General features: G+C 36.5%; 1 protein-coding gene across 1 annotated transcript in view; it reads left to right on the forward strand.

Moving 5' to 3' along the window:
• Positions 1-13,875, forward strand: part of SRPK2 (SRSF protein kinase 2) — a 236,623-nt gene that overhangs the window by 205,823 nt on the left and 16,925 nt on the right. The window contains 4 exon segments of the mRNA XM_043965951.1: positions 3,150-3,165; positions 3,168-3,218; positions 3,905-3,987; positions 3,989-3,998. Of these exon segments, the coding sequence (XP_043821886.1) occupies positions 3,150-3,165; positions 3,168-3,218; positions 3,905-3,987; positions 3,989-3,998 (160 nt within the window).

Raw genomic sequence — 13,875 nt, forward strand, 5'->3', positions numbered from 1 at the left:
ATCTCCTGCAATTGACCTAGACCACTGTCCCAATCAGAGTAGGCAAGTCTGTCATTGCTGATCATCCCCATAAAACTTCCATCACTGTGTAAGACGTTCTCCCACCTCTGCACATCCACTTTTCATGAGTTCATAGAAGTATTCCCAGGTTTTTCTGAAACCATCCTGCCTGTCCTTTCCTGCACTGCACAATAATATTCAATCATATGCCATAACCTGCTCAGCTACTTCCCAATTGATGGGCATCCCCTTGATTTCTATTCCTTTGGTATCATAAAAAGAGCTGCCATAGATATTTCCCTTTGATTGAATTTCCCTGGGCTACAGACCTAATAGTAGTATGCTGAATTAAAAGGCATGCCACAATTTTAACCTTTTGGCATGAGTTTCAGATGGGTCGATGTGTGTGTGTGTGTGTGTGTGTGTGTGTGTGTGTCTGTCTGTCTGTCTGTCTGTCTGTCCTCCAGTCTTAACCTGAGCATTAGTCCCATATTACAATTGTCTTTTTTTTTTGGGTGGGGCAGTGAGGGTTAAGTGACTTTGCCCAAGTGTCAGATGTCAGAGACTAGATTTGGAACTCAGACCCTCCTGAATCCAGGGCTGTGCTTTGTCCACTGTGCCACCTGGTCTGCCCCCTTTAGCACATTTCAAAGTGTTCCAAAGCATTTAAAGTCGGTGTTTAAAAAAATTGAATTAATTCCTCCCAACCTCCCTTCTTCCAAACTTCCTGAATTTTGTCAAAGGCTTTGCCATCCTTCCATTCACTAGGGTATATATCTTCAGCATTGCCCTTGAATTCTCATCTCTCTCATCCCACCTATATCAATTTAGCTGTCAAATATTTTACTTTCACAATGTCTCTCAAATCCAACACTTCTCTCCAGTCACAACTATTTATACATAAGTTAAGGCCCCTCATCACCTCTTGCTTAGATTATTGCAATGACCTCCTAATTGCTCTCCCTGCCTAGTGTTTTATGACTCCAATCCATCGCTACACACTGCCTCTAAAGTAATTTTCCTTGAATATATCTCTGGCCACATACTCATTTAAATTAGTGGCTTTATATTTCTTCTAGAATAAAATAATCTTAAAATAAAATATGTACTCTGTTTATCTTTTGAATCCCTGTACAAGCTGGCCCCAATGTTTCTTTTAGCCTCCTTGAATGTTACTGTCTCTCCATACTCTTAGATTCAGTCAAATTGTTCTTCTAATTGTTTCTCTAACAGGCTACTTCATCACTCATATTTCCATGCCTTTGCACTTGCCCGTCCCCATGCTTGAAAGGTACTTGCTTCTTACCTCCTCCTCAGAGGCTCCTCCTCTCTCTTTAAGATGTGGATTAAATACATCATCGTACATAAATCCTCTACAGTTTCCTGCCCCCATCCCCTCAACTTCAGGTGCCTTCTTCCACACTACCTTGTTTGAACCTACCTTGTATTTACTTGTCTTTGTTCCATTATAATTATGATATTCATATTGTGTATACACATGTCTATGTTTGTATTCACATATAAAAAGATATACACCCACACTTGTTGTTTTCCTTCGTTAGCATGTAAACTTCTTAGGAGTTGGGATTTTAAAATTCTTTATACTTGTATCCCCAATCTCTAGCTGATTATTAATAAATACTTGTTGATTCATTGAGTCATTTGAAAAGACTTTAGTGCCTGGGCATTTAGTACTTGTTTTCTCATTCCCCATGCTTGGCCCTATGGTAGTTTTAGTATTGTAGTCTACTACCATGAAGTTCAAGATACTTTCATAGAAAGAAAATCTCACTCATTGTGATGGAAACTGGAATGTCCCCATTTACCCCATTTTTGGCAAGCAGATGTTCTTTTATGACTTAAAAGGAAGTACTGTGCTTACAAGTGCTCACTGCTAAAGAATATTCCTGAATAGAGGCTCCCTTGACTCTCAGAGCACACTGGTTTTGATATGTTGGAAGCTAAAGGAAAGAAACTCACTGCCTAAGGTCATGTTTAGCCACTTCCTTCATGGGATCTTTTACCAGCAGGTTGTCTAGTCCCTCCTTCACCAGTCAATGCAAACCTTCATAACTTCCTGATCAGCAGCATCTGTGCCATCAAGCAATCAGGAAGTTATGAAGATTGTGCGCTGTTTGTTCTTGCTCATCAGAGCTTTTTAGCCTTCATCATAACATGGGAACTGGCTTACATCCAAATAAAAGCCTTTTGAACAATTGTCTAAAAATATTTTCTTTTAGGGAAAAGTTAATGTTAATCAGTTCCTTCTTTGGGCTACTCAACCCTCTCCCTCACCTCTGGATGTTACACTTTATCCCTAGTGCTGGCAGCAGTTTTTTATGGCATAAGAAATGCAGATGGTCAGTAACTGAGACATACTGATGTTGGTAAACAGTGGTAGACTTCCCTCTCTATGCAAAGAAGGAGTAGTCTTTTATCCTTGGACTGCTTTCAATGTATTCAAACTGGTATTTTGGAATTGGTCAATTCAAAATGTGTGTATGTGTTGGGGAAGACTAGGAATAAAGGATTTAATTATCTGGAGCTTTCATAATGATTAATCAGCTTTTGTTTTATTGTATTTTCAGCAAGTTCTCTTCGTACTGAGACTGTAGATCCTGAGTCTCTATGGAAAAGTACAGAAAACCAGGATCCACTATCCTCTGTCTAGTGTGTGTGGGTGGGGTCTTATTAGCCATCTTACAATGTATGTGTGGTTGCTTTTGTTAGGAAAGGGGGAGGGCAGTAGGTGCTCTTGTAAAAGAGTACCATTTTCCCTTTTTGAGTGGGTATGAAAGAGCTGAATAAAATATACTCAGGTAATGTAGGAAACTTTTGATACCAGGTAACAGGATGGAGTCTAAGGCTGACCCAGTGACTCAGGTCAGTTGACTCAGTGACACCACTAAGTTTTACTTTCTGCAAATGATGATAATGCTCACCCCATTCTTCTTTCACTAAGGCACATTGACATTTTAAAAACACTTAGGGCTCTGGCTGAGGGGCAAGAATCTAGTGCTGAGCCTTTAAGAAACTGCTTGGTCTGATTCATGCCCTGGGTTAAAATATACTGCTCTTTCTGTGTAAGGACCAGTTTGATAACTCATTGTTAACATCTTTTAAAAATATGTCATCTTGTTGTGTCCTAGGCATTTGAACTTGCAACTGGGATTATTTGTTTGAACCACATTCGGCTGAAGACTATTCCAGAGATGAAGGTGAGCTTCTCTTGTTCGTGAAGACTTAAGCTCAGCCACAGCTATCTTTCTGAGCTAATATATATTCCTAGAGAGTGATTTTGTATATAAATAAGCTGTACTTTGGTTTCAAACATAAATTGAGATTTTTTCCTTTTAAGCCACATCAGTAGCAGTAGATGGGCAGACCCATCCAGCAGTCCACAGGCAGCTTACTTAAGAGCAGACTGAAGGAAATAAGCTCTTCTTCCTGTAAGACTTGCATATGAGTGAAATTTGACTGAGAAATAACAGATTGTATTAGTTCTGAGTCCCCACACATTTGAGCTTTGCTTTGTTCCTCTTAATTTGTATTGATGTGGTAATATAGAGCTACTGATTTCTATGTACTCTTTAAAAGTAGTTGATAACTGTTGACAAACAAGCAATTCCCTGCTTGAATTTCATTGGAAAAACTGTCCATTATCATGCTTATTTGCCTGTGATGCCTGTGGCATTGGTAACCTGGGCATCATTCACTGTTTGTTAATGCTACTAATGATGCCAGACCTCTGCCAATCCTGGAAACCACTGCATGGATTTGCTGCAGATAGTGTTGATTTGACGCTGTTTCAGATTTTTTACTAATTCTAGTTTCTTATTTTTATCCCATCTTTCCTTTGACCCCTCCCTCCCACCCCATATCCTTTTTTTCTCTCCTTCACTAGACCATATAGCACACATCATAGAACTTCTAGGCAGTATCCCAAGGCACTTTGCTCTATCTGGAAAATATTCTCGGGAATTCTTCAAACCGCAGAGGTAGTACCTCTTCTTTGTGAAAGGTGCCACGATGCAGACAGAAACGGAAATGGAAACTGCTGCTTGTAGCCCTACCTATACATCCGGCTAAAAAAGGGGGGGAGGGGGCATTGCCCCCAGATTGGAATGTAAAGAAAGGTGATATGAAGGACTGCAGCTGGAAATACTGCTGTAGTCATCTGTTTAAAAAATGACGATACCCCCAGCAAAGTCTAGCACTCTGTTTCTCTTCAGTTGCTAACTCTCTCCACTTCTTCCCAACTTGACCTTCTAAATTTGATAGACACAGGGGTTAATTTTGACTCCTGTTAATTTGTGCATTTCACAATCAGTCTGTTTCTGTCTGTACCAGGCCAGGTGTTAGTGTGTGCATGCAATGTACTGATTAAACTGTTGTATGTTTCTGTTTTGCTGGCAATGTTCTCCAATGCAGATCACATAGCATTGATCCATTGAACTGCTGGGGAAAATCCCTCGAAAAATACGCTATGTTGGGGAAACTATTCCAAGGAGTTTTTCACCAAAAAGGTAACGGTATTTATGCAATGCTAATTTTCAGCATAATCCCATACCCAAAGGAGAAACTATACATAAGTATTTGGATGATAGAACCCTGGAAATTCATGGTAATGAAACTTGCAGACCAGAAATAAACTAAGTTTTTGTAGTTTGAGATTTGGTAAGATAATCGTATTTCAGTAGTAACTTTCCACTCTACCTCCACATCAGCTATTTATGAACAAGTCAGAGAGCTGCTGGATTGGACAGCTGTGTGTTTGGGGAAATATTGAGCAGCATTCTTTTTGTGTTAAGACCTGAACTAAAAGGAGATGCTAAGATGTTTAGGAACCAGACAGTATTAAGCCCTGGGCAATAAAAAAAAAAAAACAAGGACTCATCAATTTGGCAAATTCAATTAATAACATTAAAATTAAAAGCTGCTGAGAATGCAGAAGAGCAGATTCACATATTCCCTGCTGGTATTATTGTAAATCTTTTGGGAAAGCATTCTAGTTGTTCCTATCAAAAGTTACCAGAAGTAATTGTATCTTCTCATATTCAAATAATTCCATTGTTGAAATTGGGCCTTGAAAATGTTCTTAAAAAGAAAAAGAAGTGCTTTCCATTCAATGACTTTTATAGCAGCATTATGTATAATCACAAAACAAGACCGAATTGTCGACATTACTGCTCTAAGATAATGCAAGTAAGATAAATATAGAGACATCTGGGAAAGACCTTATGAAATAATCATGATGAAAAAGCAGAAGCAGAGGATGTGTACACATTAACTTTGACCATTTAAAAGATAAAACTAATGGGAATTAATCGACATATGAAAAGTATTGAGAGATGCATAGAAGAAGGGATTGAAAACATGACATTTTATATGTTGAAACTCATATTAAGTAAAATATTTGCGAGAAAAAAAGGCATACACAGGAAGAAGGAAACTCTTTTCTTGCTCTATAACATATAGAGGAGAGATATAGCTCCACTTGAGCCACCTGCTTCTTGGAATTAGGGGCAAAATGGAGAGAGCCCTTTCCTGATGGCTCATATCTCCTGGAAGCCCTGAACCTCTCAGAGCTAAAGGCAAAAGAGGGTCTGTCCCAGTGGGATCTCAGGAGCAAAGTTGATGTTCCACATACAATGTCTTCTGGATTTGTGACATTCTCTGCCATTTGGGGATCAAGATATAAAACTGGCCTGGAGAACCTGATCACCAGATATTTGTTGCCCTAGACATCTGACCTAATTTCCTTTCTGAAACAACCACTTCTTCCCTGGATTTTGGAGAGAAAGAGAGTGAAACTACCTTTCATCATGAAGTCCTTGGATGGTGAGGGACCTACTTAGTTACATCTGAAAGGGAATGTGACATAATGTTGCAATTTATGTCAGCAGAAACCTGGGTTCAGATCCCACTTTTAGCACAGTGACTCTATGCTTATGGCAAGTAACAACCTCTTGAGCCTCAGTTTCCTCAAAAATAAGGTCAATGCTTTGTAATACCTACTGCACAGTCCTGTTGTAAGAGTTAAATAAGTATTTGGATATATGCTTATTTATAGTTCTATAGGCTCACTGGCAGAATTTTTGGGATTACTCCAGTAGCAACAGAATGAGTGAGAATTTCTATATTTATGTGTGTATGTACATGTGGTTTTGATTTTTTTTTTGCTTGATTTTTATATTTGAAAAGTTTTCCATTCTGTATAATTTTGAGATTATGAATATTTGGTATGTCAGTATCTAGTAAAATATCTAAAAAAATTTGTGATTTCATGTTATGTTTAGTTGATAGTGACAGTTTGATTTCTGATAATACTAAAATTCTAATACATTTTATATGTTGAATTCTTAAGGATAATTTGAGGTCTATATTTGTCTCTTCATTTATTCAAGATAGTGAGCTTTGGGTATGAAATTCTGTCTACCTAATCATGCGTTTCTAAGTATTTGTTTGGTACTACATTATTAGACCTGAAGCAATACATTGCTATTCCTGTTTGTTTACATAATAAACTCTGCTCATTAGGGTCAGATTACTTACTTGGCTTATATTCCTTTACCCATCATGTCCTTATACTCAGCATTTCATTTGGATGTTCCCTCAAATATCTTAGTCTCTCTCCATGTATCAGCTCCCTTCCACTTCCATAGCTCCTTTATTTTTCCTCCATTGCACCGTTGACCTTTCCACTTAACCTAATGTCATCTACATATCACCCACAGTTGGTCTGACTATATCATCCAGAAGAGTGACCTCTCTAATAATAATGATACAGTAGGCTAAATCAGTTCAGCTATACCCTATCTCCTGACTTTGATTCCCTTGTCTTTGGTGGATCATTTCATTATCCTTTCATGGATAATTCCTTGGTTAACCCAAACCTCGGTTTGTCTCCACCATATATGCCTTCTCTGTTCCTGCTTACAAGGGTCTGAACATTGTTTGAAAAAAGTTGTACTTCATATTGACTAGGCCTAATTGCAGCTGCTTCCACACCTGCACAGCAAACAATATTCTTCCTTTATTAACTATTGCACTTCTAATTGTAGCTGTACTACTTCCTCCTTAAATCTACTCCTTCTTCCTCCTTTGTCCGCAGAGAACCTAATTTCCTATTTTACTGAGGAAAACAAGACAATATATGGTGAGTTCTTTCTCCCCCCCTCCTTCCATATCTAAAAATCACTTATTGTTCATCATCCTCCACTCTTCCTCTGAGGAAAAGGTGGTCATTCTCTTTATCAAAGTCAATCTCTACCACTCTGCTTTGGGAGCTTACTTCCTTCACTTATTCACATATCCAGTCTTTCCTATGTATTCCCTCCTTCTTGCTATGCAAACAGCTTTGGTGCCACCTACTTCTTAAAGCCCTTTGTTGTTCCCTGAATCAGTGCTCTCCTTCCCAGTTATCTTACATTATGTATAAACTGGGTGTAGTTTCCTCTAATAGGACATAAGCTCTTGGGTGACTGGGACCATTTCTCATTTTGTCTTTGTATGCCCAGTGTTTAACACAGTGTCTTGCATACAATAGGCATTTAATCCATTTTATTTAATTGACTAGAGCATAGGTATGTTTATTGTGCATTCTTTTTTTTTACTCTCTCTCCACTGAAATACTCTCTAAGAGTTAAGTATGGTTTGTAAAAATGTCTTGCAAAACACATTTGACTTTCCTAAATTGCATCCTAATTTCCCCATTAATTTACATGATTATTTCATAGAATCATAGGGTTTTAGAGTTCAAGGATCCCTAGAAATCCAGATTCTCCCCTTCTTCTCCCATGCTAAATTTTGTAGACATAGATGCTGAGTCCCAGAAAGGTGATTAAGTAAGCCCAGTGCACATAGGTAATAAGCAGCAGAGTTGAGATTTGAATTACCGCAGTCTTGTACTTCAATCCAGTGGAATTTCTTTTTTTTTTAATATATATTTTTAAAAATAAAAGTATTTTTATTATTTTCCAGTTACATGTAGAAATAGTTTTCAACATTTGTTTATATAAGATTTCCAATTTCAAAAATTTTTCTCCCTCCCCCCCCCCAGATAAGCAGGCAATCTGATATAGGTTATATATACATAATAACATTAAACATCTTTCTGCATTATTCATATCATACAAGAAGAAAAGGTAAGAACCTCAAAAAAGAAAAACCAACAGCACCAAAAACAAAAGAAATAGTGTGGTCCCAATCAACATCCATATTTCCACAGTTGCCCCCCCCCCCCCCCCCCCCCCCCCCCCCCCCCCCCCCCCCCCCCCCCCCCCCTTTTTTCTGGATTTGGAGAGCCTTTTTCCATCATGAGTCCTTTGGAACTTTCTGGATTGGTGAGAAGAATCTAGTCTATCACAGTTGATCAACAGATAATGTTGATGATATCCAGTGGAATTTCTAATATAACATCTTGCTTCTTATTCAGAGATATTTTTACTTTAATTTTTAAATTTCTGATTAATCTTTGTTTGACAATAGGGAAACAGCATGGCTAGTGTCAGAAGTACTCGTTTTAGAGTTAAGAAAGACAAAGCACCGTAGGTGCTTACTATGTGACATAGAGCAACTCTGAGCCTCGGTTTGTTCATCTGTAAAATGGGGATTAATTATAGCATCTCCCTCTCATAATTGTTATGAAGATCAAATGAAAAAATGTGTGTAAAGCATTTTGTAAACCTTAAATTTTTATATAAATGTTACCAATAATGATAATGGTTTCCAGCTTTAGATTTTCTACCCTGACCTAATAATACCCAGTGATAATCTGTAAAGGAACATTTAAGTGTACTAAAGTATCAATAGGATATGAGCTCTTTAAGGCCAGGGACTTTCTTACTTCTGTAGCTGTATCCCCAGCACATGGTGGATGCTTAATAAATGCTTGAAAGAAAGTGTACAAAAAAGTATAGACTTTTTTGATTTGGAAAAGAAAATGAGTTTGTTATTTTATTCAAAATAAATAATAGACTAAATGTACAATAATGAATGTTTTAAAAATCTATCCTCTCAGGGGGCAGCTAGGTGGTATAGTGGATAAATCACTAGGCCTGGATTCAGGAGGACCTGAGTTCGAATCCGGTCTCAGACACTTGACACTTACTAGCTGTGTGACCCAGGGCAAGTCACTTAACCCTCATTCCCAGCCCCCTCCCCCCAAAAAAAGTGTATGAGGAAAGGAAGATAAAGGTGTGGGGAAAAAATCATGGACCTTATTAATACTGAAAAAAATGATATAGCATCAAAAATCTATCCTCTCTGTGTTCTAATAACAAATCTGTTTATCTTAATGATTCACCAGAGGACAACTGAGAAATGGCATTGGAATGTCAACCCCAACTAGTTCCAACTTCATTGAAACAGGACACTATTTTACACAGATAGTGCATGGCAAGTATATTGGATAGTGCTGATCCTAAGCAGTAGAACACAAATCTTACTGTCTCCTTAACATTAGAAAGGCCTTTCTATAAATCCAAAAGCAAAGGAAGATTATTTCTTATGACAAAATCTGAAGATTTTGGAACGATAGTTATCTGACAGTTATATTTTTGGGATGTATCCTTTTGAAATTTACATTTTGCAGTAATCATCTCAATACATTGTCTTATTTTTCCCCAAGTGTTTCCTTTTTTTCTAGAGCTCCAAGAAAAGAAAGAACAGAAATTAAAAAAAATCTGTTATATACACTTAACAGGCATTTAAGACTAACTATGGGTTGGAACTTTTGAAAGGCTTTCTCTGAAAATTCATGTGTATTCTTCTGCCCTTTTAGAAATTACCTGTATTTCCTATTTCAAGCATACTCCTATTGTAGGAAAAATAAAAAGAGCTCTTTTGTACATGATGAACCTAAAGGAAAGAAATGTAACTGGGAACTTTTCGAGGAAACCACTTTGAAAATTTGTGAACTCTTAAAATCTCAACAATGGAAGGAATTCTCAGAATCCCATCTAATCTAACCCACACCTTATCAAAAATTCCCTCTGCAACACTTTCACCAAGTGGTCATTCAACCTTTGGTGGAAAATTTTAGTGAGGGGCACTGTTCTATGCTTTGAAGCAACCCTTACTACTCCTCTTGGAGAGCTTTAATTGTTTGGAAGCTTTGTTACATCAAACTTAAAATCTACCTCTTGGCAGTTTCTAACTGTTGCTTATGGTTTGCCCTCTGGATCCAGATATAACAGACTAATTCCTCTTTCACAGTATGGTCCTTCAAATGCTTGATGGCAGCTATCATGGTCTTCTTGAATTTTCTCTTATCCAAACTAAACATCTCAGGTTCTTTCACTTGATCCTTATATGGTGTGTGTTTTGTTAAAATGAACCTATGTAGAGACACTCCTTGAAATAAAAGAGAGTTTGTTGAATATAGGAAAAATAGGAACATCCAGAATGTATGCATGCATGTAGATAGAAGACGCCAAAAGAGACTACAAGAGAAATGCATTGTGGTACTCTTTATACAGGTAACAGAGTAGTGATTTTGTAGGTATCTAAAAATTGCTTGTACATAATACAGCTATTTCTCAGACCTTATTTCAGTATGACTTTTCAAGAACATTTCAGTACAACTCTTTCTCAGAACTGTCATCCAATTATTTCTTCCTTGGTAAGTTTTTCATGATGTAGGTGCATCTATAACATTGGCCTAACATTGGTGGAACAATTTGTTTAGGTTTGGTTCCAAAACATGTATTGTTCTTGGCAGGAATTAAGGAATTATAGAAGACTGATCCCTAAAACCATGCTTTGTTATAATTTAACCTACAGTTTAACCTTCACTTATTCATGCATATTCTCCCTTTGGGTACCCTTTTAAGGTATCACATACTTGAGAGAATTCTGATCTTCTTGAATTATGTTAACTTGGAATTGTATAGTTCTTTGGTGCTTGTGTAAATTTCCATAGTAGCAGTATGCCTAACAAAACTAATAATGATACAGTAGGCTAAATCAGAAAATTTAGAATACTGTTGCTTTTGAGGAATATCCCTTTAAAAATGTACCTTTTCCTCACTTTCCAATGCAATTCTGATGCTGGATAAGATTAAGGGTTTGGGTAGACACATTCACTTAATGTTCATCTAAACAATTCTTTGTTTTGGCTTTAATTGTCTATTTCATGAAGTCATTCACTTCTAGGAATCATTTTCCTTTGGAAATTTTGTGTCCATGGGGTCTGTCCTTATCTGCAATCAGCCTTGTTTTTAGGACATACTTGCTGAAGTATTTCTTCTAGTAGATCCTTTTTTTTAAGTTTCAGATCACTTTAATACTACTTAAATCTACCACAGTAATATGACTTGGTATGGTTTAGTAGAGCCTCAAAAAATCTATTCACATTGTTCTTTTAGTAATTAGTTTATGTGGTGAAAGCCAGTGCAAATTTTAAATAGTTAACCTCATAAACTTCAGAGTTATAGGAAGAACATCAAATTAAGCTACCTGTAACTCATCTGAAAGTATGGAGAGTTTGTTTTCACATACCATTTATTCTTTCTGTCTTTACCTGAACCATGTTATATGATAGGGATAGTGCTATCTAGAGCCTTGAAGAAGAGTCTTTAAAAGAATCCTTGAAGACCTTACTTTGTAAAACCAAAATGGGGGAAATAATCTCCAATTTAAGAAAAGCTTACAAAATAAGATACAAAACTTAGAAATGATTTGAAGTATTATGATCACTTTAGCTTTGTTAAATATTATGATTAAATTATATTAAAACATGGTTCTTTTTTTTTTTTTTAAGTGAGGCAGTTGGGGTTAAGTGACTTGCCCAGGGTCACACAGCTAGTAAGTGTTAAGTGTCTGAGGCTGGATTTGAACTCGGGTACTCCTGAATCCAGGGCCAGTGCTCTATCCACTGCACCATCTAGCTGCCCCAAAACATAGTTCTTTTATGAGCAACACAGTGCAGACTTGTTTTTAATTTTTGAAAAATTCTTTAAAAACCTCGTTGAACCCTTTCTGATCTATTCAGTGGCTTGACAAGGGGGGCCCATTTGTGTTCTTCTTGGGGACAAGTATTTCCTTTATCTTTTCCTATTACATGTCTCTCTCCAGGTACAGTAGTTTAAGTTATTTTGTGAAGGCGATGGGTAGCATTTATGTCCTCTTTATCTTTTCATTAAAAAAAAAATTAAGCATTTCTTGACAACTAATGAAAACAATTGTGTATATGAAAGCCTTAACCCAACTTGAGACATTATTGGTAATTACTAACGAAAATTACTAAAATATATCCGAAGCCTGAGTATCTAGGCATTTATATGAATAGGCATCTGTGGATAATTAAATGGTCCTGAAAGGAATTTGGTATTTTCTTATTACACCTGGGACGAAATTTAAAATATATCATTTAAGACCAACATCCTTTACTTGCTCTTTTCTCTTGTTTCCTTAATTGGCACGATAGTAGAACTTCTAAGTCTACTAATACTAATACTGTTATGAGTCTGTTAAATATAATCTTTTACCCAGTGGAAAACATTTGAAAGTGAAACATATGTCTCTTGGTTTTCCAGTGGAAAGAGTCTAATTTGATTGTTTTTCCCAAAGTGAAGTTTATTAATCCATTAAGAATGAAAACTTTTATATTCATCTCATATCACAACTCTATTCTATTCCCAATAGAAGGTTTTAACATGCAACACTATACAGACATAATATTATAGATGAATATATAACTATTGAACCAATGAGCAAGGAAATGGCACATCTAAAAACTGACTTGTCTAAGTTGCCGAGGCTAGAAAGTAGACAATTACTGGTCATAAATTCACGACAATCAAATCAAAGCAGTATAGTCCTTTATATTGACATCCCCTTTTAGCATTTTGGAGATGCTTGTAACAATAAGATAAGATCCATTATAAAATTTTGAAGTTTTGCCATAGTTAGACTATTTCCCACAGGCCTAAGTCTAAAGTCACAGACTGAACTATAATACGTATACCAAGACCAAATTCCTTTAGCTCTATTTGATATAAGGTAGAAGTCATAGATACCTTTTGGAACAAGCAATCATACAACAGAATTCTATGTTATTCCCAGGGTATTACAGCCAGTTTGAGAGTCAACCAGGTGAAAAATATTCCTATTCAAAAAGGAAGTAGCACAGAATAGAAACTGAGTGAGGAGGATCTTGCTACCTTTCTACAGCTGTCTTCTCAACTTTCCCAGGTACCTTCATCCATCTGTTGCATTTTCAGATTGCACTTCCTTTAAGCAGCTCAGAGCATTTTTCTTGAACAGTTGTTTAGAAATAATTCAAAATAGCTATAACAGAATTCAAAACTCAGAACAAATCAAATTTCAGTCCTAAGAAATTTTGCCTCACATAGCAAGTTTTACTGATCACAGATTAGGGTTCCAGTAAGTTAATAATAAATATAAGTGATAGCTGAAATTTATAATTACACAGTATTCAGATCAAAAGAGGAGCTAATCTAATATTACAAAAATACTCTAGGAATCATTTTTCAAATTAAGAGCATTTCTTATATGATGGTTTCCCAAAATCACAATGCAAAAATTTTTTTTAGGAGATTAAGAATAACAAAAGAATATTATGGGCTTAAAACACAAAACAAATGACTTCAGTTCAACTGAATGCATTTTTTTGTCTTTTGTTTGTTTTTTTGTTTTGTGGGGCAATGAGGGTTAAGTAACTTGCCCAGGGTCACACAGCTAGTAAGTGTCTGAGTCTGGATTTGAACTCAGGTCCTCCTGAATGCAAGGCCCATGCTTTATCCACTGTGCCACCTAGCTGCCCCACAACTGAATGCATTTTAAAATTATCTTACAAAAATAATTTTATTCTTCTATCAGTTTTGACATTCTATAATAGTTGCTTTCAGA

This window comes from Dromiciops gliroides, chromosome 5 (genome assembly GCF_019393635.1).
Source record: "Dromiciops gliroides isolate mDroGli1 chromosome 5, mDroGli1.pri, whole genome shotgun sequence".
Classification (NCBI taxonomy): Eukaryota; Metazoa; Chordata; class Mammalia; order Microbiotheria; family Microbiotheriidae; genus Dromiciops; species Dromiciops gliroides.